This window comes from Panthera onca, chromosome X, assembly GCF_046562875.1.
Source record: "Panthera onca isolate mPanOnc1 chromosome X, mPanOnc1 haplotype 2, whole genome shotgun sequence".
In the NCBI taxonomy this organism is placed as follows: domain Eukaryota; kingdom Metazoa; phylum Chordata; class Mammalia; order Carnivora; family Felidae; genus Panthera; species Panthera onca.
In genome coordinates this window covers 118,560,244-118,586,327 of record NC_138357.1, presented here as the reverse complement: position 1 = coordinate 118,586,327, position 26,084 = coordinate 118,560,244, and the positions used below count along the sequence as shown (strand labels likewise).

At 44.0% G+C, this 26,084-nt stretch overlaps 1 protein-coding gene across 3 annotated transcripts in view; it reads left to right on the top strand.

Moving 5' to 3' along the window:
* Positions 1 to 26,084, top strand: part of GLRA2 (glycine receptor alpha 2) — a 171,983-nt gene that overhangs the window by 134,460 nt on the left and 11,439 nt on the right. For all 3 annotated transcript variants that reach the window (XM_081792421.1, XM_081792420.1, XM_081792422.1), the window contains one exon: positions 364 to 513. In XM_081792421.1, coding sequence (XP_081648547.1) covers positions 364 to 513 — 150 coding nt within the window. The remainder of the gene's footprint in view (positions 1 to 363; positions 514 to 26,084) is intronic.

Below are 26,084 nucleotides of genomic sequence, written 5' to 3'. Positions count from 1 at the left end.
CACTCTCTTTAAAACAATTTTTTTTAATGTTTATTTTTGAGAGAGAGAGAGACAGAGACAGAGAAACACAGACAGTAAGCAAGTAGGGGAAGGGCAGAGAGAGAGGGAAACATAGAATCCAAAGCAGGCTCCAGGCTCTGAGCTGTCAGCACAGTCTGACGTGGGGCTTGAACCCACGAACCGTGAGATCATGACCTGAGCTGAAGTCGGACTTGAGCCACTCAGGCGCCCCTTAAGCACTCTGTTAAGGAAAGGACAGAAAATCCTTGATGAAGGAAAATGAGGTATTCTGCCTCTCACAACATTAGGAACTTGATTTCCCCACAAGTTTTCACGGTGGCCCCCCTCCTCTCTCTCTTTCAGGTCTCCTATGTCAAAGCGATTGACATCTGGATGGCGGTGTGCCTTCTGTTTGTGTTTGCTGCCTTATTGGAATATGCAGCAGTGAACTTTGTCTCCAGGCAACACAAGGAGTTCCTGCGGCTCCGGAGAAGACAGAAGAGGCAGAATAAGGTACAGTTGACCCTTGGTGCAGACAAAGTCAGGTAGAGCTTGAGGTAGTTAGCCAGGCAGTGTCATTCAGAAAATAGAATACATAATGAGCAAGAAGCTAAGGTTAATTTTTGTCCTGATTTGCCCTACTCTACTGAATTACTGCTCCGGTGAGTCCTTTAAAATGAGGGCAGGGTTGTCACATTTAGCAAATAAAAACACAGGACATGCAGTTAAACCTGAATTTTAGATAAACAAATAGCATTTGGTATATATATGCCCCAAATACTACATCAGAGATACTTGTATTAATAAACTGTTTATCTGCATTTAAGATTTCACTGGGGGCCCTGTGTTTGATCTGGCAACTCTAATTGGAGATGCTCAATTTGACAAAATTGCTTTAAAATCCTGTTGTTTTAAATATTAATAATTTGTGCATATGTGACTTTGGGGACATAGCTGCCTTGACTGACTTTTTCTTCAATTGCTCTGGTTTCATGTAAATAAGGCCCCGACCCATGTTGGGCACATCTTGATAAATCCAATCAAACTGACCTCGTTGTCTCGACTTAAATTTTAACGCATGAACCCAAATTTTACACTTTATCCAGAGGTTTGCGGTTTCAAATATATGGCTCAAAATCATTAGCTCTAGTGGTTCCCAAAGTTGCTGGTACAGTAGAGGTGTAGTAGAGGGACATGAGAATAGCCTGGAGGGGAGGGGGTCTTTCAAAAATCCCAAACCGTGGTCACACCCCATACCAATTAAATCCCAGTCTTGGGATGGGGCACAGGAGTCAGGATTTGTGAAACTCCCCCCAGGTCATTTCAGTGTGTGGAAACGTTGGAGAAGCGTCACTCTGGTTTATAATCTAATTTCATACAGGACACCAGAAGGCTCATGCTTATTTTGTGTGTCACATTCTGGGAGAGAAACATGCCCCTTGCTATGGAGAATGCTAGTGCCCATATAATCTTCGCTAGAGAACTGAATTTTAACTGGAGTTAAAATTTTACATACAGGAAATGAGAGAGAGTTTTCAAAACCTGTTCCCCTCAAATTTGAGAAATTAAACCTGCTATTTAACCAAAAACGTTTCAGTGTCAATCTTAAGGCTTCCAAATACCCAGATTCAAAGCTAAACATTTGTTGTAACTTAGATGTTGGTCACGTTGAGGAGTTTGTATGTGTACGAGCTCAGAGAATCCTGACCTCATCTACCAAAACCTTTCCTCCACATACTCTGGACTGGTATCTGGCTGGTTGCCCCGTTTCTCTTCTTTACCTCTTAGGAATAGTTTGTCCTACCACAGCCCAGGGAAACACACACACATATGCTCTTGCTCTACGTTGTTGAACACCAAGCCTTTCTCAATTTTCTCCTCCTCACCTCCGTGTGGATGATAACCATTTCTTCAACCTCACCTACAGGAGTCTAGCACAAAGTGGCACTTGTGCCACCCAGGAAATTACTGGAATGTGAGGATTCAGCCCGTAAACTGTATTCCCAGAATTCCCTGGCTTAGCATAGTAGATGGCCGCTGACAGCATAGTCTCCTAGAGCAGAGATGGAAAATGGGTTTCATCATGCTTCCCAATTCTGAATAATTGGTAGGACCGCCTTGGAACGCCATGTGGAAGATTCTTAGGCTGTATCTGTAGCTTCCCTCATCATCAGAATCACGTGGAACACTTGTTAAAAGTACAAGTTCTTGCACAGATTCCCAAACCTATGAATCACAGTCTGCAAGGGGAGGTCACTACAAATTAGGACTTTTCACAAGAGGCCCAAGTGAGTCGTATTACGAAAAGTCTGCAGAAACCTGGGCAGTACAAGAGCAGGTAGGAGAAAATCAGAACGATGAAGTAGTAGAAAACGTAGTTGGAGGACTGGGTGATTTCAGATTCATATAGGACTTTGCAGGCCGGTCATAAAGGAATGGATTTTATTCGAACTGACTGCAATGCGGGAATTAGTTTCAACATAGCAAATGTCCGTCTATCAAGTGGATAGTCCATGGGGTCAAGAGTAGCAGCTGCAGATCAGTTAGGAGGCTATTAGGGAAATCTTCCAATCCATGAACATAGAAGGTCTTCCCATTTCTTTGCGTCATCTTTAATTTCTTTCATCAGCGTTTCACAGTTTTCAGAGTACAGACCTTCCACCTCTTTGGTGAGGTATATTACTCGGTATCTTATTATTTTGGGTGTAGCTGTAAATGGGATCATTGGCTTAATTTCTCTTCCTGCCGCTCCATTATTGGTGTATAGGAATGCAACAGATTTCGGTACATGGATTACATATCCTGCGACTTTACTGAATTCATTTAACACTTCTAACAATTTTTTTGATGGAGTCTTTTGGGGTTTCTATATATAGTATCCTGTCATCTGCAAATAGTGTAAGTTTTACTTCTTCCTTACCCATTGGGATGCCTTTCATTTCTTTTTATTGTCTGAGTGTTGTGGCTAGGACTTCCAGTAGTGTGCTAAATAAAAGTGGTAAGAGTGGACATCCTTGTCTTGCTCCTGAACTTAGGGGGAAAGCTCTCAGTTCTTCCTCATTGAGGATGATGTTTGCTGGGGGTTTTCAGAGATGGCATTTATTATGTTGTAGCATGTTCCCTCTAAAACTACTTTGTTGAGGGTTTTTTTTAATCACGAAATGCAAGTTGTACTTTGTCAAATGCTTTTTCTGCGTCTATTGAAATGATCATATGGGTCTTATCTTTTCTCTTATTGATGTATCATGCTGATTTACTTGCAAATATTGAACCACACTTGCATCCCCAAATTAATTCCCATTTGACTGTGGTGAATGATTTTTTTTTTTAATGGATTCCGTTTGCTAGTATTTTGTTGAGAAGTTTTACATCCATGTTCATCAGGGATATTGGCCTGTAGTTCTCTTTTTTAGTGGTGTCTATCTGCTTTTGGTAACAAGGTAATGCTGGCCTCATAGAGTGAATTTGGAAGTTTTGCTTTCTTTTCTAGTTTTTGGAATATTTGAGAAGAATAGGTATTCAACAATGTAAGAAACAATAGGTGTTTCAAGGCTGTTGAGAAAAAGGAACACTTGTGCGCTGTTGGTGGGACTGCAAACTGGTGCAGCCACTGTGGAAAACAGTATGGAGTTTCCTCAAAAAGTCAAAAATAGGGGCACCTGAGTGGCTCAGTCGGTTGAGCATCTGACTTCAGCTCAGGTCATGATCTCGCGGTTCCTGGGTTCGAGCCCCGCGTCTGGCTCTGGGCTGACAGCTCACAGCCTGGAGCCTGTTTCAGACCCTGTGTCTCCCTCTAGCTCTCTGCCCCTCCCCTGCTCTGGCAGTTTCTCTCTCTCTCTCTCTCTCTCTCTCTCTCTCTCTCTGAAAAATAAACAAAAATTAAAAAAGAGAAAGGAAGACAGCAAGATAGTATGGGCACTGCAAAAAGGAGGAAGAAGGACATCTGAAATGGCTGATAGTGGTGGGCATTAAGGGAAGATTCCTTAGAGATGCCAGCTGGCATTGGTTTTCACTGCTTTGTCTTAAAAAAATTGAGAAATCCAAGTTTATGTGTTTTGCCTGGAGATGTTGACTTTGACTATGCATCTCAAAATGGCCATTCAAAATACGAAGCTTAATGAACAAAGTTAAGATTTTAGAGGGAGGTGGGGGACAAAACAGATCATGTTTGGACCTTTGCAGTCAAGGCTCTGATTTTCATTGACAATTAAATTTGGGGCGGGGGAGAGGGAAAGAGGAGACATTTCCAATTATGTATCCCTTAGGAAATGGCATCTTTTTCTCTAAGGCAGCACTTTAAGTCTTTTAAATCTAAACCATGGTAAGAAAAAAGTGGTAATAAGAGCTACCACTGATTGAGGGCTTACTATATACCAGGCACTGTTTTAGGCACTTTTCCATATAGTAATTGATTTAATCCCCACAACAGCTAGGGGACTGGTGTGCTCATACAGCCCAGCTTATGGTGCAAAGTCCTGGTTTTGCCTGGTTTCCTGATAGTAACTTAGCATTTGTTATGGATTATTCATTTTAAACAATTTATTAATAGTTGCATTAAAATAAATTGAAATGGGTTTGGTTGACTTCCACTTTATACAGCCGGTTTCTGTCATGGTGTAATCTTCTGGGGGGGCGGGGGAGGGCGATATACGTGTTCACTGGACAAGTTCTCACTTTAACATGTAGTAAAATCTTAAAAATAGCCATCACTATTCCTGGCTTCTGTTTTTGACCCTTACCAGAAGCAATGTCATATCACTTTCTTTCCAGGATAGCTCAAAGGGAGCTTGCTGTTATCAAAATGAAGTGCCTGGGACACAAGAGACTGGAGATAAAGGGTTCTTTCTTTTGGCCTCTGTCAGTACTGGGACACTGCCATCCTGCCGGCCACTTGGGGTGCCAGCCTTGGTCCGTAACATGGCACAAAAAATCCGTGACACTAGTAGGCCACCGCTTGGTGGGAACACACGGTTTGATGGACAAAAAACAAAAAAGACGCGGAGCAGTCTTGCTGTTGGGCTTCTGAATATTCACAATTGAACGCTTTGGTCATTTTTTGCAGGATAACTTTATTGTTTGATAATGCATTTTTGTTTTGTAATACTTCACGTTACAGGCTGAATTGTTTGTTAGTGCTATCTTCCACTCTCCAAATTGTCCTTGTTTGGATAAATTACATGGTCATGCTGTCAAAGATGAAGGCAGTATTCTTATCTTCATCTTACAGATGAGAAAACTAAAGCAAAGGGAGTTTCGGGAAAATGCCCAAAGCTACACACACAGGCAGTCCGGCTCCAGAGTCCCTGACCTCAACCGCTGTTGCCGAATTCACATTTTATATCTTACATTATGATCCAGCATCTTTGAGACACACACATACTTGAAACAAACAACTCTAATGCACTCTAATAGTCTATTCTGCTTTAAAAAAATTTGTTTAATGTTTATTTTTGAGAGAGACAGAACGTGAGTAGGAGGGGCAGAGAGAGAAGGAGACACGGAACCTGAAGGAGGCTCCGAGCTGTCAGCACAGAGCCTGACGCAGGGCTCAAACTCACAGACCGTGAGATCATGACCAGAGCCAAAGTTGGATGCTTAACCGGCTGAGCCACCCAGGCGCCCCTGTCCTGTTTTTGAAATGCAGACGTGGTTAGGGTAAGGCGAGTGGGGTGAGCACACCAGTGCAGGGTCAGATCCTGTTATTTAAAATGTTGATGTATTGTTCACCTTGGATTTTTTGCATTAACAATGAATTTTTTTTAATACTGCATGAAAATATTGACTGGGAGAACTGAGGTTCTGGCACACCTTACATTTTGCACCTGAGGCCTTACCTTGCCCTAGTTCTGGACCAGGTAGTCCTGAACTACTCAATTTTCACAGACCCTAATAGGTTGTGGCCTGAGTTAAAACAAAAACACCATTTTTAAATGTTCAATATTCCCAATGAAAAAAGTCAGCTCTTTAATTTCCCAGTGGGTACCCTACCTCTCCAACATAATACAGGTTATTTAGAACATATAAGAAAAACAAGAGTGAATCACTTTCCAAAGTGACATTAGCATTAAGATTTATTCCAGGAACGTATGTATTGAGAGAACCATGAGATGACATTTACTCGCATGGGAAGAATACCTGCTTTTTACTAAATGATCCAGTTTTAAAATGGGGTCACTTTCAAGGAGGAGCCAGGTACTTTGTGACTAGGTGTGTTTGCTTAGATTATCTTTTCTCCATCTCGAAAAGCAGTCAATTTTATCAAAGCAGAGTTTCCTGGAAACAATCGAGCCCAGATCGTCAAGGGACACAACTTGCAAATCCCTATGCTGGGGCCACCCCGGGTCTATTAGAAGCTGACGCCCCAGGTCTACCGGCTAAAATCCTATCGTTATGTTACCTCCTGAGCTCCAGTAAGTTTTCATGACATGTGATGTTTCTAACAACTTCCCCACAAGAACTTTAAAGCCTCACCTGACTTTCTCCCTTCCACCTCTCTTTCTTTTTCATATCTGGCCACACCACGCCTGACTTTTGGCATCAGGCCTGATTTCAGTTATTTCCAGTTGCCCACAGAGCCCTGATTTATTTTATTATACTTTCAGAGACCAAACAGAAATGGTGGCTGCTTGAGAACATCGGTATGGTTTTTAGGCCACCTAATAAGCGGCCTTTGTTTTTAAAGTTTTTATTTTAATTCCAGTTAGCCAACATAGAATTATATTAGTTTCAGGTGTACAATATAGTGATTCAACACTTCCATAATACACCCGGTGCTCATCATGATAAGCTGCCTTTTAAAAGGAATGTTAACACACTATTTATTTATTTATTTTTTTTATTTTATTTTATTTTATTTTTTAATATATGAAATTTACTGTCAAATTGGTTTCCATACAACACCCAGTGCTCATCCCAAAAGGTTAACACACTATTTAGACTTCAACCTCCCAGGAAGAAAATACGGGGCTTCAACCTGATTAGACAACAGGGTGAAATGTGAGGGCCTGATCAAAAGGTCTCAGATGACAGTAAGTTGGCAAAGTAAAAATTCAGTACTCATTTTGTTGTGATTCTCTCCCTCCTCCTTATCTATCCTTTAACTCTTAGCCACACTGCTAATTCCTCAAAAGATCATGTCCTGATCCTATAGGGCTGATATCATCCCACTATTCCAAGTACATATAGTACCCAATTTGTTCCTTTTCATAACAGGTGTCACTTTCTACCCACAGTTGTCCATGTTTTATAGAAGATTGGAAAGATATTGGGAGATATTACTTATGACACTTTACCTAGAAATACCTGAATCTTGCTCTCAACCAATCATCTTCTCCTTGACTTACTGAGTGGAAATAAACCTACAAGGGCAATAAACTATTTTTATCCGGGCTTTGGCCTCAAATCTGAATGCAATGCCCCCAGGAGGGAAACAATGTAGCTGAAGCCCTTGTCCCTTCACTCAGTAGGTCCAGAAACCCTGCACTATTTCCTCCCCACTGTTCCAAAGGCCTGAGATTTTCCCATTCCAATGGGACACGAGGCCCCCACTGGTGAAGGCCAGAAGACAAGGACCCAGAGCAAATGGTCACCTTGGAGTGGCTTATCTAAAACCCATGGGGTCTTCAAATGGCCACGGTGACACTCTTCCTCATTAGGGGTAAAAATCTCCTTCCTCTCCTCCTCGAGACATCCCTTCAAACACTTAAGGATGGTGAGTTGGCAGGTCTTCTCAAATCTTCTGAGCTAAACAGACCTAGTCCTTCCTGTAATGTGGCTTAAAGCCCCTCAGCACACTGATCACCCTTTTCTGGTTTGCTAGTGAGCACCTTGAAGTAGGAGTCACAGAATCTGAAAGAGAGCCAGGGCGGGACCAGCACGTAACACAAAGGAGCAGTAATGTCCCCTCTTTAGCTGCAGTTTTCAATAGAGTATTAAATTACAATAGTGCTTTTAAGTAGTCTATTCTATTACTGGCTCAGTTTGACCTAATGCTAATGCTTCTTAATTTCCCAAGTCTTTTTTTCCCCTATTGTTAATATGAATAGCTATCAAGTTATCTCCCCTTAAGTGCTTGCCTTTTTCTTTTTTTTAAATTTTTTTTAAGTGTATTTACTTTTGAGAAAGAGAGAGACAGAGTGCAAGCAGGGGAGGAGCAGAGAGAGAAGGAGACACAGAATCCGAAGCAGGCGCCAGGCTCTGAGCTGTCAGCACACAGCCTGATACGGGGCTCGAACCCACCAACCGCAAGATCATGACCTGAGCCGAAGTCGGACACTTAACCGACTGACTGAGCCACCCAAGCGCCCCTTGACTTTTTTTTCTAATGTAAACAAACAACTTCAGATTTATTGCTATAAATTTCACTTCATTGAATTTGGCCCATTTTCTAGATGATATTAATCTTTTTGATACTGATTTAATCATCTGGAAAATTAGCTACCACTTTTAGCTTTGTAACATTGACAAGTAGTGTCAACACTCTTCAGCCAAAGGCCACAAGAAAGAAGGCTGTAGTTAAACAAGGTGGGTTTACTCTGCAGTGAGGGAACACACACACCAGGGGAAGCAGGGGGTGAGGGGTCCTCTGTAAATGGGGCGATGTGGGAGGAAAGTCTAAGGGAGTAGGGATTTGCTCTAGATTGGATACTGTCAGAAAACAGGGGAAATTCTATAATTCAGTGGGGATATCAATAACTTCTACCTGTAGAAGGGCAGACTCATGTGAGGATAAAACTGGTAAAGACACAGCAGTCACTCACTTCAACCAAGAGCGGGACGATTAGTATTTTGTGGGGAGCATAGGGGCCTTGTTTTTGTTTGTGCTTAGACCAAGTGAGGAAGTGGTCTTGTTTTGTCTGATTTTGTCATGGTCACAGAGTAGCCTCGTCCGAGGTGGGTATCCTAGGAGATGGATTCAAGTTTTGGAGTTGCGGATTTCACCTCCTAAGATGGCCTCAGCTGCCAACATTCAAATGGAGGCACTGTAATTTACCAGTCCTGTGACCTTGGCAGGTTACTTAAACACAAAAACTTCTCTGTGGCTCAGTTTTCTCATCTGTAAAATAGAGTTAATAGTGTTCACCTCATAGGACTGTGGTGAGAATAAAGGGGGTTCCCGCGAGTAAAGCTCATAAAATAAAAACGCTGGCATGTGGTAAATTCTATGTTTAGTGATCATTCTGATAGCCACTTTCTCCACCACGACGTACCAGACTCTGGGTCATAAAGTTTTTGTTCAATTTACTGGGGAACACGTTCTACAGATCAAAATCCAGCATCTTCAAGTAGCCACAATAGGCTGCCTACATTTTCCGTCCCCCATTTTCATCCCTCTTGTCTTTCTTCCACAACGGAAAGTTCGATTGTACAGCAGATGTGATCTCCGTACAGCTATTTTTATAATCAGAGTATTGAAATAATGGGTTAGTGCTTCTTCTAACAAGAGAAGTGGAAAGAATTGGGAGCAAGCTGAATTCTTCCATTTTATCTCAAACTGATACAGGTTGTAGCTAAACCCCCTCCTAAGTGCAAGGGCACTTTTTCCAAAGGTAGAGAACCCATTAAGAACCTTCTAACCAGGGTGCCTGGGTGGTTAAGTTGATTAAGCATCCAACTCTTGATTTCGGCTCAGGTCATGATCTCAGGTAATGATCTCCTGGTAAGTGAGTTTCTTCTGAGCAACCCCCCCCCCCACCTCAAAATAAACTTAAAAAAAAAAAAAAGCCTTCTAACCCAGTAAGAATGTAAATGGGAGTTTGAAAGGCCACTATTGAAATGCAGATGTTTATACCACTAAACCTAATCAAATACACAAATCTAAGCAAATGAGTCCCCTGACCTATATAAGTAGAATAGGATCCACCTTTGAGAATCTTGCTCAAGGTCTGTCATCTTTTTCTCTTCCCCTCCAAAGGCTGAGTAGTGGTTCTCAGCCTGAGCAATTTTGCCCCCCAAGGGGCAGTAGAGGCCAGGATGCTGTTAAACATCCTTACAGTGTACAAGATAGCCCCCCCCACCACCAGAAAATGAAAAATTATCTAGCCCCGAATGTTGATAGTGCCATGGTAGAGGAAACCCTGGTTTAGAACATTGCTAAGACTGGTTTCGTATCGAGAAGTATATCCTAATTTTTTGTTTCTTATTTGCAAGGGAGACACGGTTTACATACATCTGCCCACTCAGTCAGGGGAGTACTTTCGGTTCTGCTAACCTCAGAGTCCATTCCTCCATGGTTCGTATGTAGGCAGGGCTCACTGGGCGATGGCCAATGCTTTCCCCTACATTAGAAAAAGGCAAATTCTATCCAGCAGCCTACCATTGAAATTTTGATTTATTCAAATACCCCACGGAGTATGAAAGAAAACACCATCTGATTGGCTACATTAAAACATAAATCACATGGATCCACACAGCCTGTGATGCTACGCACGGCTTCATACAGGAAGTGAGACAGGGCCCTTATCTGGGAAATACTAGGTTCACACCCTGAATATCCAAATTCTGGGCGATGAAGATGCTTGCATGTGGGCAGGAAAAAATTAAGTTCTTTATCACACCTATTTAGAGAACGCTCAGTGGTGTGAACAGTCACGATGAAAGCTTATTTTTGAGATTACCGGACTAACAGGCACACACAATGATGTTGAGTGTTAGGGAGCGCAGTAGGTGTTAAAGAGACCAACGATTTCAACCATTCTAGAAAGAATCTACGAGGAACTCGTAAACTGGCTCAGTTACTAAAACCGTGAGTAGGCATAAAAGAATCCTCACCACTTGGACCAGCGATAGGCACAGGGATTGAGACCAACCAGTAACCAACACACTCGCCCGCCTGCAGACGGGACCGAGTAGTTCGCAGCCTGCCGCTGGAGTATGGGCTACCTGCTGATCTGCTCTAGATCAGTCCCGCTTGAACTCTGGTTTGCGTGAGGATCCCCTGCCGGCCTAGGTAAAACAGAGGCTCCTGGAAGCCAGCCCCAAGCTGGACTGAGCCGGTCAGAGCTTGGGACATTTCTAACACGGCGTTCAGTAATGAAGATGCTGGGATCACTTCACACCCTTGTTACTAGTGTGTCCATAGTCATGTCAAAGACACTAACCCCAGTGATTCCCTGTTGAAAAACTAGCCCTTAAAAGATTGACAGGAAATATTTCATGAAGACATTTTAGCCTGGAAATCCCTACAGGTCTCCCTTTTCCTTGTCCTTGAGAAGGAAACTCCAGGGTCTTAGCTTTTAGCTTTTTTTCTTTTTCTTTCAAGAATACAGGGGAGCAGTACATGTGCTCTTTTGTCCTTTAGCATTTGCCCCGATATTGTGCCACGTGTTTGTACAAGGTGTTTAAAGAGGATTTTGTAGATCATTAATTAAGGTAACAACTGCTTCCTTAGCAAGCAGGATGTTGAAGAGGTTGTAACTGCTTCCCCAGGGAGCTAGAACGCGCGTTCGTTCTTTGTCTTAAAGGTTGAGGAGTTTAGATGAAGCTTTAACAGGCCCGTGTGGATTCGGAGTTCGGACTTAATTGTGAAAGCCAGCAAGAATAAATAAATGTCACGGTAGTTTGCAATTCCCATACACCACCAGGCTAGAGAGCTGGTACTTGTCAGGGACACAGAGGCCTGAAATGTTTTTGAGGTGTTTTTCTTCCAAGCTTGTTCCATTTTGCTAGGTATTATGACAGACTTATTTTAAGGCTTGCAATATGGAATTCTCCTTTGCAAGATGCAAAAAGTGATGTGCAGAAGCAGCCTTACAAATGAAATGCCTATCTTTTTAGTATCTCCAATTCTTTTTTTTCCATCTCAGACTATTTACCGTTATCTCCATTTTCTTTACGTTCCTTCCTACTATGTCCTGTTTCTCTGTCTTGGATTTTCTTCGTCATTTTCTTTCCCTCACGCTCAACGTCATCTCTTCAGACTATCTCATTTTATTCATTCATTCACTCACTCGGTGTAAACGTGTCACACGCCTACTACAAGCCATTCACAGAGTCCAGCAGATTCTGCCCTGGGGATGCTCACAGCCCAGGGAGAGCTAGACTGATAAGCAGACACACCTTCCGTGTACATATGACAGGTATTGTGATAGAGGCCAGAGGAATGCTATGGGAACACACTGGGGGTGGCTCTGTGGTAAACACTGTCAGTGCTCCACCCATTTTTCCCATGGCACTCCTGCTTTCTATATACAATGATGGCTTCCTACTATAAGCTCCACTCTATCATGGCGTGGAGAAGACGGGACTTTGGCCCCAGAAGCATGCTCAACTTCTGCAGGGCATGCTGGAAATACTGAGACCTTACTCCAGGAACAACTCTGTGCCAACAACAGTTGGGGGCTGGAGATAAATATCCCACCTTCCTTGTCCCTCTGAGGTAAGTTCTATACTGGCTCCCAGTGGGATTGAGCCCATCACCCACACTCTAACCTGACTACCAATGCCCCTTAAATTGATATGGTTTCTCTCCCTGCCTCACTTTCCCACTCCCTACTGGTGCCTCTTGAGATCACCTCCCAAATATACTACATGCACTCAAATCCTGGTCTCAGGGCCTTCTAGAAAAAGCCAGCTAAGACAAGCACCAAACCGACGCCTGTGCTCCCTCAGAGATAAGTAACAAGACAAGAGCCTGGAGAGCTGAGCAGGTCCTAGGCAAGGAAAGACTCTGCGCCATGCTAAGAAGGCTGGGCTTCCTCCTCAAGGCAATGGGGAGGCAAAAATACGGCTCCTGTGAAGGTCCAAGAGGGGGTAGCAACGGCTATATAACATAAAAAGGAGATGAGTAAGAATGAAAGGACACTTTATATATAAATGAAAATGTGACCAATACAGGAGTTACCACTTTTTTTTTGCAATAAAAGTTACCTCAGGTCTGTAAACATCAATTATACTTTATATTTCTAGAATCATCAAACTTAGCTGCAGCTCCAGTTTTGCAGATGGACCCTTTTGAGAGATTTGCTACACAAAATTTTAAAAGGGAATTCAATGTTAAAATGAGAAGAAAAACTTGTATCGACTAGTCTCCTTTTTTTTTTTTGTTTTCTTTTTGAGAGCGAGAGGAGGAGGGAGGGAGCATGCATATGTGAAGAGGAGGGGCAGAGGGAAAGAGACAATCCCAAGCAGGCTCCATGCCCAGAGAGGAGCCCAAATGGGGGCTCAGTCTCACAACTGTGAGATCATGATGTGAGCTGAAATCAAGAGTCAGATGCTTAGCCAACCAAGCCACCCAGGTGCCCCAACTAGTCTCCCTTTTGCCTTGTCTGTATTTTGTTGGCTAGGATGGACAGACCCGCAGACAAATGGTTTCAATACAGAATGCTATGTGCTACAGGCAAGGTTCAAGTGCAAGATTCGGTGAGGACCAAGGATACAGCAGGTCCTCCACTTCGTAGTACCTGGGAAGTGACCGCTCGTTTGGGTCCTGATGTAGGAGTAGGAGTTGGACAGGCGAAAAGGGGCTAAAGAGGATGTTCCGGCTGAGGGAACAGTTATGCGAAGGTCATCATAAAGAGACGGACCCAGCAGAATGCTGGGGACATGGGGCCTGTGAGAGAGGAAGACTTCAGCTGCTCCGGACGTGGCAACCACCAAAAGGTTTTACAGATGCAGTAATCAGATTGGGCTGTAGAAATCGCACTCCCCATAAAAGCATCAGATCGGAACGAGGCACAAGATCAGGAAAATATTTACTTTGGCATTTCTATTTAAACATGCTTTTAACTGTATAATTAGTCCACACCTACCTGAAAGCCCCTCCCTAGATGCATAGATTATGAATACACAGGAGTTAATCCTTTTGTAATTTTGCTGGAATTACTTTTCCAAATCTAGGATACATACTATAACCTTAGCAAAGCTCTCCTTCAACAAGTATAAATATGGAAAGGTCTTTGTGGTTTGAATTATTTGCATTAAGAAATGCTTCTCGTTGTTGCTGTCTTATCACCACAAACTTAGTGGCTTAAACCAAGACAAACTTAGGATCTACAATTCCGGAGGTCACAAGTCCAGTATGGGCCTCACTGGGCAAAAGCAGAAGGTATTGGCAAAGCTGCATTGCTTCTGGAGGCTTGTGGGGGGTTTTGCGATCTGGAAGGCGATCAAGGAAAAAGACATGGCCGCGCGAGGAAGTACCACACGACAAGGTGTATGGGCTGAGCTCGGCGGGGTGGCATCGGAGCGGGGGAAAGTCACTTACCGCATGAGATGGTCCAGTGGCTTATAGCAAGGAGCTGTCACCCAGAAGGGAAGAGGGCAAAGGGACTCCCAAGGGAGAGATGGCTTATCAGTATAGGTGATGTCATTCAGCAGCGCTCGGAAGTGTCCTTGTCAGAGAGCTTCAAAAGGCAGCGGCAGCTGAGGGTCTTAAAATCACAAGGCTCTATGTTATCACTGGTCAGCAGACGCTGAACATGGTTTCATGAGTTATGCAAAGCAGGCAGGCTTTAGGTGGCTAAAAATCTGCTTGTTTGGGCCACTTTAAAGGGTTGCCTGGGTGGCTCAGTCAGTTAAGCATCCAACTTCGGCTCAGGTCATGATCCCACATACGGCAGGTTTGAGCCCCGCATCGGGCTCTGTACCGTCAGCTCAGAGCCTGAAGTCTGCTTCAGATTCTGTGTGTCCCTCTCTCTCTGCCCCTCCCCAGCTCATGCTCTGTCTCTCTCTCTCTCTCAAAAATAAATATTAAAAAAATTTTTTTAAGTTATTCAATGTGTATCATGTGAGATGTCAGCAGGCTTTTGAGCTAACAGGTCCCAGCTCGCAGTGAAGAAATAAACAACCCAGGGGCCGATACATCGTGGCCCACTTTGTCTCAATTATATAACACAGTTCTAGGGAAGAATCAGATTCTTGCCTTTTCCAACTTCTAAAGGCCACCCACGTTCCCTGACTTACAACCCCCTTTCTTCAAAGCTAACAATGTTGTCTCTTTCTAACCTTTCCTCCACACTCCCATCTCCCTCTGACCACAGCTGAGAAAGGTCCGCCACTTTTAAGAGCCATGTGATTAGATTAAGTTCACCTGGATAACCTAAGGCTTTCCCTCCATGTCTAATGCCTTCACTTAATCACACCTGCAAGCTCCCTCTGTCCTCTAAAGTAACATATTTCCAGTTCCAGGGATGGGGACACAGACATCTTTGGTAGCCATCATTCTGACCACCACACAGAGCAATGGTTTCCCAGGACTGTCTGAGCATGTCCGCAGGCCACTCTGGTATATTCCATCCATGCTCGAGGCAGTTTGGAAGTGCCAGGAGGTGAATGCCCCAGGAGTGGCGCTGAACCAGTGAGAGCTGGGGCTTGGTGGCTCAATACCGAGCCTCCTCACTCCTTGGTAGGTTCAAGTCTGAGTCACTCAGAGGTTTGAACTCATTTGCCAACAGTAATGCGCTGAAGATTCACTCGGCCTTCCTTGGCTTTCCTCGTTTCTGTGTCCCGCTTCCCTCCTCCCTCACCTCACTTCGGGTACCACCTCGCAAATAAACTGCTTGCCCACAAATCCTTGTGTCAGTGTTGTATTGGATATTGGAGGCCACAAAAGCAAAGTACGGTGCAGTGCCTTTTGGGCCAGGAGCCCGGCGACAATTACAGTCTCCTTTAACTGCACCCTCTGCCTCCTCACCAAATGCCAAACAGACCCTAGAATACATTTTGTGCCCAAGGTGTGGAAACAGAGGGCTAGGGATCTAGAAGGAGCAGCGAATGGCATCCCTGAAACCAGAAGAGTAGTTTCTCCAAATTACAGAAAAACAGTTGCATTGCATCTGTCGTCCTTGGCAGTTGGCATTGAGATAATATTTGGTGCTACTGGGTTTTCCAAGTAACCTGACAGGTGTCATAATACAATTCTCTCTCTTTGTGTCCCCGAAATGAAGCCTGTGCCTTCAGCTCTACTGTTATCTCACAAAGGCTGTGATGGCAGGGATCCTCGTATCCAGCTCTTAGTCGCTGTGAAATCCTCCTTGGGGATGCAAGCCAAAGGTACCTCACCATCACTGGGCTCTTGTAAGGAGATCAAACAGAATGAGAGAGAAGTCTGGTGCTTCCCTAATCACAGTTTTGTCTTCCATCAATTATTATTCTTATTTGTAACAAGCTCATTTGGGGACAAAACACCGAAGCTGGAGTTCTTTCCCACCTGACTGAAGAATGATCAGAAGCAGGTGTGGCCATTTAGAAAATAAATGCTCCGGCCTCTGTGCAGAAGCGGGCATACGGAAATCGGTCTCGTTTTCGCTGTCTGCGCCCTGCGCCGCTGGACAAACCCTACACTTCGTTTATTCAACAGATATTTTTTAGACTGCTTGCTTTGTACAGAGTTCTGTTGTAGATCAGGGGAAGTGAGGAGATGAAAACTGCCTGAAACCTGTTTCCGTGCAGCTTTCGAGATCCATAGGAAGAAAAATGAAGTGCAAATTTGTTCTACTATGGGGCGGAGAATGCGAAGAACCATACTAGAGTTCCAGTTGGAGCGGTGGCAATCCCTAGGAAGGGAAACACTTCCAGGTGACGAGCAGGGGCTAATCTCCAGGAGGACCTGGCGTCCAAGGCACTTCATTGCGTCTTGGAATGTTAACCGTCAATTATTCTAACCTCATCTGGTTATTGCCAGATAAATAAAACAGAATGAACTGATTAAACGGGCAATGAAAATTCTGCTCTATGAGGTGGCAATCAAGGCTCCCGGGAACATGGCCTCGGCCTCCCTTGGCGATCTTGCCCCAGGGGACACTTGGCAATGTCCGCAGGCATTCTTGGGTCTTCACGACTTGGGGGCGGGGAGGAGGGAGATTGTGTGAGCTCCTGGCGGTGAGTGGGTAGAGGCCGCCGATGCTGCTAAATGTCCTACAGGGTACAGGACACGGCACCCACAGCAAACAATGATCCGGCACAAATGGCAACAGTATCAAGGCTGAGAAACCCTGATCAAAGGGACAGAGACACGCTGTACTCACAGAGGACTGTGGTTTTCAGAGAGAAAAAAAAAAAGTTTAGCTTCAGGACTGCAACGCGGTTATGAACAATGCTATCACTCCTGTCAGGAGTAATTAGGCTAGCATAACCCAAAAGATTATACAGCCAGAGAAACCTTTCAATTAGGAATTTCCTCTTTAGTAAGTTAGCTCTTTATGTAAGCTTCTTTTATGTACACCAGATAGTAAAAAACAGATGCAAGATATGGTTCTTTGCACTGGGAAGAGGGGTATGAGTTTTTGGAGGCATGTAATTTAATTGCTTCTGAAGATGCTGACGTGGGTGTGAACACTAGAAGGTTAAGTTACCAAATGTTCCCACTTGATTTCACTCTGCTGCTGGATGTATTCAAGAGCAACAAAAGTCACACCAGAAATGAGCCCTCCTATTTTCTAGAGACAAGGTAATCCACTGGAGCAAACTTCACAAGCCTGGCCAGACATGATCGTCACCCGGGAGCTTTTTAAGCTCTCCAGGCCCAGACCAGTTAAGTTAGTGCCTTTGGGGAGTGGAAAACAAATGAATCCATCTTGATTTTTTAAAGACTTCTCAGGTGATTTCAATGTGCAGCCAGGTTTGAGAACCAGTGCTCTAGAGCTTTGCTTTTTAGGGTGTCACCCACTGACCACCAGCACCAGCGTCCCCTGGAGCTTGTTAGAGACGCAGACTCTTGGGCTCTACCTGAGACCTACCAGAATCAGAATCTGCATCATAACAGGATCCCTGGGATTGGAGGGGGGGGGGGGGGCAACAGCACACTGAAACTTGAGAAGTGCTGCTCTAGAACATACTGCAAATAGTCAATTTGAAACATGTACACATATTGCGGGGGACCGGGGTGGCTCAGTCAGTTGAGTGTCCGACTTCGGCTCAGGTCATGATCTTGCGGTTCCTGAGTTTGAGCCCTGTGTCGGGCTCACTGCTATCAGCCTGTCAGCGCAGAGTTTGCTTCAGATCCTCTGTCTCCCTCTTCCTGCCCCCCAAAATATACAGATATTTTAATACATACAATCTAAAACAAGGCACACTATGAAGGCATGGGACAGTGCCCCAAAGCTCTAAATAAAACTAATTTTCACTTGATGAGAAATGTTAAATTCATCACTATGGCTGCTTAGGTTTTTCAGAAAATCTTATCTATTTTAATTATGAAAGATCGTAATCATATAGAATAATCACATGTTGTGCTTTTTTTTACATGCGTATCTTCTTAAGAGTAGCACTAGCTGTCCAGTGGCCTGAGATTATCATTCTGGTATTGGGAACCAAATGAGAACCCCACACAACACCTTTTCCTATAACTGAAAAGGTGCCCTCTCAGCTCTATGTTCATATACACAAGGAGGAGACAAGATGAAATGCCATCCAATAGAATCCATGCCAAGCTAAAGAGTTTCACCTTAGTTAACAACACTGACCTGTGCTCACACATATCGTGGTAAAACAGTTGTTCTAAATAGTCATATGACTTTATTCCAGGAAGCACAAAATGCTTCAAATTAAAGTAGTCTGGCGGTGATATTTTCGTAGAGAGTTTAGGAGACTTGTTAAAAGTTGGACAGCCAACTCCTGGCTGCCAGACCCTAGATGTCGTAATTCATCATTGAATCGTCAAATGCTCTTTCACACTTCCTGTCTTTTAGGACAGATTGATAAAAGGGACAAAAAAAACTTGTAAAAATCCCTGTCATAAAGCCAGCTTTCTTCATCCTAGCCAAATATCCTGTCAACATGTTTCATTAGAGCACCCTTTTCTGGAATAATTCTGCCATGTGAATTTCTGTCCTCTTAAAAAAAAAAAAAAAAAATATATATATATATATATATATATACCTTTTTTGCTTCAAATCATACAGAGAAAGAGGTGAGAGAGAAGCGGGTGTAGTGAAATGAGCTGCTGTCAGGAGTCCTGCTGGCTGAATTCAGATCCTGGCTGGTACTATATTTGCTGTGTGATTTGGAGTGAGCCATGGTCAAATCACTCTGGGTCTTAGTTTCCTCGTCCGTAAAAAGGGTCTAATAAAGCCCTTTGTCATGGAATTACTATTAGAAGTAAACAAGAGTATGCATGTAAACGACAGTGCCTTGCATACAGCCAGCAGTCACCAAATATTTCCTTTCTCTTCCCTTCACCTGTTTTCTTTTTTAAAAAAAAAAAAAAACCCTCAGGAAGGGGCGCCTGGGCGGCTCCATCGGTTAAGCGTCCCACTTCGGCTCAGGTCATGATCTCGTGGTCTGTGAGTTCGAGCCCCGCATCGGGCTCTGTGCTGACAGCTCAGAGCCTGGAGCCTGCTTCGGATTCTGTGTCTCCTCTCTCTGCTCCTTCCCATTCTCATGCTCTGTCTCTCAATAATAAATAAACATTAAAAAAAATAAAAACCCTCAGGAAAATGTCATCAGAAATCTAAACATCAGGGGCTGTTCATTATTCATCTTTTAATCCAATGAGCCTGTCACGTTGTCCCATAGACAGTACGTTACACACTGTAAACTTAGATAGCTACGTCTTCTTAAGAATCCAGGCTACTGGCCTCTAACTTCTAGCCCAACTCACAAATCTGTGGGAAAAGGGACAGACAGCTACCTGGAATAGAATGAGCTCTTTATGTAAACTTATCTTCTCCTTTTCATGGAAAATGTCCTCTGACTCTTTAAAATGATCCTATGTATTATTTTGATTAATTGCCTACTGTTTAGTGCACAAAAGACTCACAACTGTATTATTAAAAGCCAACTTCGGGGCGCCTGAGTGGCTCAGTCGGTTGAGCGTCCAACTTCGGCTCAGGTCATGATCTCACAGCTCGTGAGTTCGAGCCCCGCGTCGGGGTCTGTGCTGACAGCTCAGAGCCTGGAGCCTGCTTCAGATTCTGTGTCTCCCTCTCTCTCTGTCCCTCCCCCGCTCCTGCTCTCTCTCCTTCAAAAATAAATAAACATTAAAAAAAATTAAAAAGCCAACCTAATAAAAGCAAGCATTTAGGACAGAATACAAAAAAAACGTGTGGCTACTGCTAAACAGGTGAAAAAGCAGGAGGAAAGAGCCTCCTGCAGAGAGCTAGAATTGGAGCTAAGGATGGAAGTTTGAACTGTAATTCAGCAGGCAGACAAAAGTCAAAGAAAACCACTGGACAGAAAGAAGAGGACATGGAAAGGCCCAGAGATGTGGAAAAGCTTGGGCCACTGAGGGAACAGAGAGTTTCCCAAGTACAGGATATGGAATGAGAAATGATGGAAAGTGAAAGTCGAGGGGCATCTGGGTGGCTCAGACCGTTAAGCGTCTGACTTCAGCTCAGGTCATGATCTCGTGGTTCCTGAGTTTGAGCCCCGCGCGGGGGGGCAGGGGATGGGGGGGCTGACAGTGCAGAGCCTGCTTCGAATCCTCTGTCTCCCTCCCTCTCTGCTCCTGCCCTCTCAAGAATAAATAAACATTAAAAAAGAAACAGAAAACGAAACTCGAACTCCATCGGGGCCTGATTATAAAGGGCCTGGCAATCTCTGCCAACAGGGTCTGCATCTCTATCCTGGAGGAAAGCAACTTGGATAAGCACACAAGTGAATTCAGAAACCTTGAACACTGGATCTCATGCCTCATAACAGAGGGGTTCTTCTCCCGAGAAGCTCCGAGAGGCTCCCGAAGACCTGAAGCATTACTGCTACCTTATTGCAAAAATCAACCAAAAGCCGGGTACACATAGAGCCTAGGACTCAGCAGGAAGTCTCAGGGCCAAGCACAACACCTGCTACATAGCAGGCCACCTCTCAGATTTCCTGTGAAGTCCCAGCACCTTCTTAAGCATGACGGATTATGTCTGCAATGAGTTTCAACGGAACAGCTGACTCTTTGTCAAGACTCTCCTAGGTATTTACTTAGAAGTCTCTCTCTTAGATTTCCCCATGCCTACCACAGGCCTATCATATGTTAGACGCTCAGTAAATATTTGACGAATGAGAACTGACAGTGAAGAAGCCAATTAAGACCATTAAACGCAGTACTTTTCAAACCGTGGGGTATGATGGACTCGTGGGTCGTGAAGCCAGTTCAGTAGCTCAACAGCAGCTTTTTTGAAAAATAAACACTGGGAGAAAATTAGAAAATATCGGCATGCATCCCGTTTTGGGAAAGCAAATACGACTTTGTGAAACTTTGGTTTCCGTTAGATAAACTAACGTGTGTGGGAGTCTCTGTGTGTGTGCGTGTCCCGGATGTCATTGGAAAATATGTGTCCTACTTTGGGTCATGGCAATAAGGTGCTTCCAGCCTGTCTCAGGCCAAGCGGACAAGTTCACCAGAACTTCTGTGGTGCAAACCTTCACAGATACACCGAGGAATCCATCACAGGCCCAGCAGCTGGGGTCTGACGGCAGGGACAGGAGGTGGCCCTTGCACTAACTACCGCACCGCACCCAAACTCCCAGAGCCCCCTGTGCCTGCCTTACCAGCCCACACCTACGCCCTACCTGAGGACTGGGATGCCCATGACCCTGTGGGCTCATCATGCGGTAACCTGTGCCTGCAGCTTGAGAGCTGAGTCCTCCTCAGTTGGGTGTGACATCTGCCTTAGAAGGAGGCCCAAGCTGAGGGGAGAAAAGGTGCCTACCCAGAACTTAAGTCTATTTTCCATGAAAATATATCTTCTTATAACCACACAAGGTTTACTCTTTGCCTTTGATTAGGACTTTTGTACTGACATCTTTGAAAAGGAAAGGGACAAGGACGCAGATTCGACATAGCTTCAACCACTTTATTAACCGGAAACTCAACTGGTTAACAATTAGATCAACAGAGAGCGATATTATTTTCAAATTGGGCCCAATCTCTGTCTTCTGTGTTTGTTGCAATCAATCTTCCCTCCGGGCCTACAGACAAGTTTCTGTCTGAAATCTTAAATCTGGTAACCATAGTAATGAAGCAGAGGGAAGGGGAGATCATGGAGATACACTACAGATACTCCAGCGGGGGGGGGGGGGGGGGGGCACCTCATTTTACCTATTATTTTCCATTTTTCTTTCTTCTATTTTTTTTTTTTTTTTGTAAGAGTTGCTTGCCAGAAGCTAGAGTCAAAGTGCTAGTGAGCAAACAGTTGCAGGGAAGGGACAAGAGAGCTAGGGCAGAGATGATCTGCAAAACTAAATAATAATCCAGAATAATGGAGCAGAGATTGTGTTTCTGGTTCACTTCCCTGCTTTGCATGTCCTTGGGAGAAGCGCCACGCAAGTGCCTCCTGACGGTTTACGGTGCTCACATGCTTCGGGAACTGCTAATTTTACAATAGAACCTACGGTCCATATTCATTTGAGAAGACCCAGCTTATCGGGATCATTCAAATTCAGAAGGGAATCATGACTGGCCAGAGAAAGCAGGTTTATAGTTTTGCAGAAAATAGGTCTGTTCTGCAGCTGTGGAAAATGAAGTGCTGTCCCACCGAGGTGTCTTTCCTCAGGCTAGGCCTCACTGCCCCTCTGTCAAAAGCGCCTAATGCTTCTCCAGGTCACACCTGGGTGATTTCATCATGACGTCTCTTCAAAGTTGAGAGGAAGGGATCAAGGGCAAGACCAAACATAGAACCAATCCTATTGATTGAGCCCTCAGCTCTGGAGTTTTACTTAGCTCCCTGCAGCGACAACCAGCTCACCAAACCTTGACGCCCAATAGCACTGACTCCTCTCCCTCTGAGCTCCTTTCAGCAGAAATTGAGCACAGGGTGGGAAGAGAAGAAGGAAAGAGGTGGCTACTTGGAAGGCTGATATTACTGCTTGCAGCCTCTAGGCGGTCAAAAGGGAATAAAGGTAGGACTCCAGGAACATGGTGTGTTGACCTCCAAAAATACATCCATTCAGTGCCTAATTCTTTATGTAATGTGAGGTTATACGTTACTATTTGGGAGCTTATTTTATATTCTGTTTTACATACGCTATATTAGAATCTTCAAAATTCTAATTTTGTAATTCAAAATTACAGGGGCTTGCTGCTTAAATGAAACCCTTAGAAATAATAAAATAAAATATTTTGCAAGTCAAAGATAACTGAAAGAGAAAATACACCCGAAACAAACCGTTCCTGTGGGGTTGATTATAATAGAGAAGCGTTTCTCAAAATGGATCAGAATGACTAGAAACTTCCAGGAGATCAAGGACGGTCATAGCAGGGCACAGCCTATTGAATATATCTTAACTGCACATGGGTCAGCATCTTCAATGTGTCTTCCTCTTCTAGGCTTCTTATAAGCCTCAGCAATTTTCATACACGATCACAGACTACCACAGTTAGTACGTACATAAATGGTCACCTAGTTGCTTAACCCACACGTTACCTCTATACCCAACATCTCCAACAAATGATTAAACACTTGAATACCTTTAGCAATAAGGAAGTCACTACCTTCCAAGTTGTTGTGCTCCACGTTCAGTCACACAGTTGTTGAAAGTGAGTTTTAACTTCCTTCCACAAATGAGTTGAATTCTGTCCCCTGTAATGTCAACCAGTTGTCTCTAATTAGCAATCTTGGAGCTATTAACATAAGCCAGACTCATCTGTTTCTAAGGTCAGCCTCTCTCTGTTCCTTCTATGGTTCCTCAAGTGGTGTGCTTTCAGGGACATCAGCGCCTTGCACCTTACCCTGCCCTCAAGGCTATCCTGTTTGTATGTCTTACCCCTTTTCCTATCCAAGGACCCAAGGACAACAGTCCATAAGCTGGGGTATCAATGAAATTCTCTCTTTCTTTTTTTTTTTTTAACGTTTATTTATTTTTTGAGACAGGGAGAGACAGAGCATGAACGGGGGAGGGTCAGAGAGAGAGGGAGACACAGAATCTGAAACAGGCTCCAGGCTCTGAGCTGTCAGCACAGAGCCCGACGCGGGGCTCGAACTCACGGACTGCGAGATCATGACCTGAGCCGAAGTCGAACGTTTAACCGACTGAGCCACCCAGGCGTCCCTGAAATTCTCTCTTTCAAGAATTTGAATGAAGAGTACTCTGATTAGATGATAGTAAGGACTTGAGTTGGCAAGGTTCCCACAGGGTTGAGGCTGGGTTGGCCCAGCTGAAACATGCATAAGTAATGGAAGCTGAAAAGAGAAAAACAGAAATGGGAGAGAACAGCCATGCGAGTTTGGGAATAATCGCATTTCCTGACTTGCTCACTGGAGTTCCTGGGCTGGGGAGCCCTGCTCACACCATCGTCAATATCCTCATCATGACTCTCATCTATTGAATAGTTTTGTATACCAGGCACTGCTATAAGCCCTTAACGTGCACTATCACACTGAATCCTTTCTAAAACCCTGTAAGGAAGATGTCATTATTTCTCTTTTACTGCAGAGGAGACTGAGGCATGTAGAGGACTGAGTGACTTACCCAGCTCCCACACTGGTTAGAGGCAGAGCCAAAATTTGAAATCAGGAGTTCTGGATCCAGAAGTCAGGCTTCTTACCTTTACGGGGCACTGCTTCCCTGTCCTTGGAGATTCATGAGATTTTCTTACAATATTTTGTATAGTAATTTCTTAAAGAAATTCCCCATTTATTTAAGCAACTGCGAAGCAGGTTTCTGTCTTTTTAAACAAATCCTCCCCGATTAAAATACAGGAAGATTAAAAGATACTAACTCCTGGCCAAATGGCACAGACAGGTGCCTTTGAGCTGCTCTGTAGTTGCACTAGAAAGTAGGCTCAGTTAACAAAATGAGGCTGCCTTTACATCAATCGCTTTTCTGTAACATATCTGTAATACTCTTATGTATCTTCCAGAGGCAGTGCGTTTCAAGGTGCTATTAGACAAACAATGCCATCTAACTTCCCTTTAGTTATTCCAGCCTAACATTACCCCTTCCACAGTATGCTATTGGTCTGTACATTCCTTTACCACAGCAGATATCACATTATATTGGAATCATTTGTGTGTATCAGTGTTTCCCAACCTGGGCACTACGGAAATCTGAAGCTAGATAATTCATGCTTTGCTGTGGGGGAGTGTCCTGTGCATTGTAGGATGTTCAGCAGTATCCTGGCCTCTACCCTCTAGATGCCAGTAGCATCGTCTCCCCCATTATGACAACTAAAAAATGTCTCCAGACATTGCCCATATCCCCTAGTGGGTGGAATCACTCTTGGTTGAGAACCACTGGTCCACATGTTCTAACACTCCCCCACCCCAAACAATCTCACACTGACTTCAAGGGCAGGACTCGGTCTCTTTTATCCTAACTTCTTTTCAATGTTTGGTGCATCATAATGCTTAATAAATCTTAATTGAATAAAACTATAGTAACTTGCATTCAAATGCTGTTTTGTACTTATAAGCCTGGAGTCCCTGTATATCTGTATCTGGATTTGGTCAGGAAAACAGAGACACTAATACACTACCAGAACAAGGGGTTTAATATAGATATTAGGGTTTATATGAATATGAGAGTAACTACAGGAATGAAGGGCTAGAAGGCTATAGCCAGAAAAAGAGGACTTGAACCTGAAGCTCTGGGTCGAAAAGAAGGTATTCACAGGGAAATCTGAGAAGCCACCATATCCAGCCTGGAAAGTGAGATCATAAAATGCGGGCCCACAGAAACATCTGTTATTCCACAACGTCTAACAAAGCAGCCTCATCTGACATCCTCAGACTTCCAAAAATAATAGCCTCTGCCTCCCTTCCACTTTTGAAATTTCTCAGATTCCTCTCACGGAGAAACCTTATCCTGGAGCCAATCAAGAAGGGAATTCTGGGAAGTGTAGTTTTCACCAGCTTTAGGCAGGCTCTTGTACAGGAATAGCAGTGGCAGGTAAAAAAAGATAATCCCATAGAGTAATCGTTTTTTGACACTAAGTGTATATATGGAGAGAAAGGGGGAAAGAGAGAGAGAGAGAGAGAGGACAGGAGGGAGGGAGAGAGGGACTGGAGCACATAAACGGTCTGGAGAATTTGGCAGAGTCACAATCATCCAAGTGAGAAAGCAAGTAAATGCTTGATGTGATTTTGTGGCTGCTGCTGTTCTTGTTTTTCGTTTGGCAGAGGGCTCGTCCTCTGATCACCCGTCCCTTTCAGGCTGTGCTCTGTAGACAGTTTCAATGTTCACTTTGCACCCTGAACAGATGGCAAACTATGTTAATA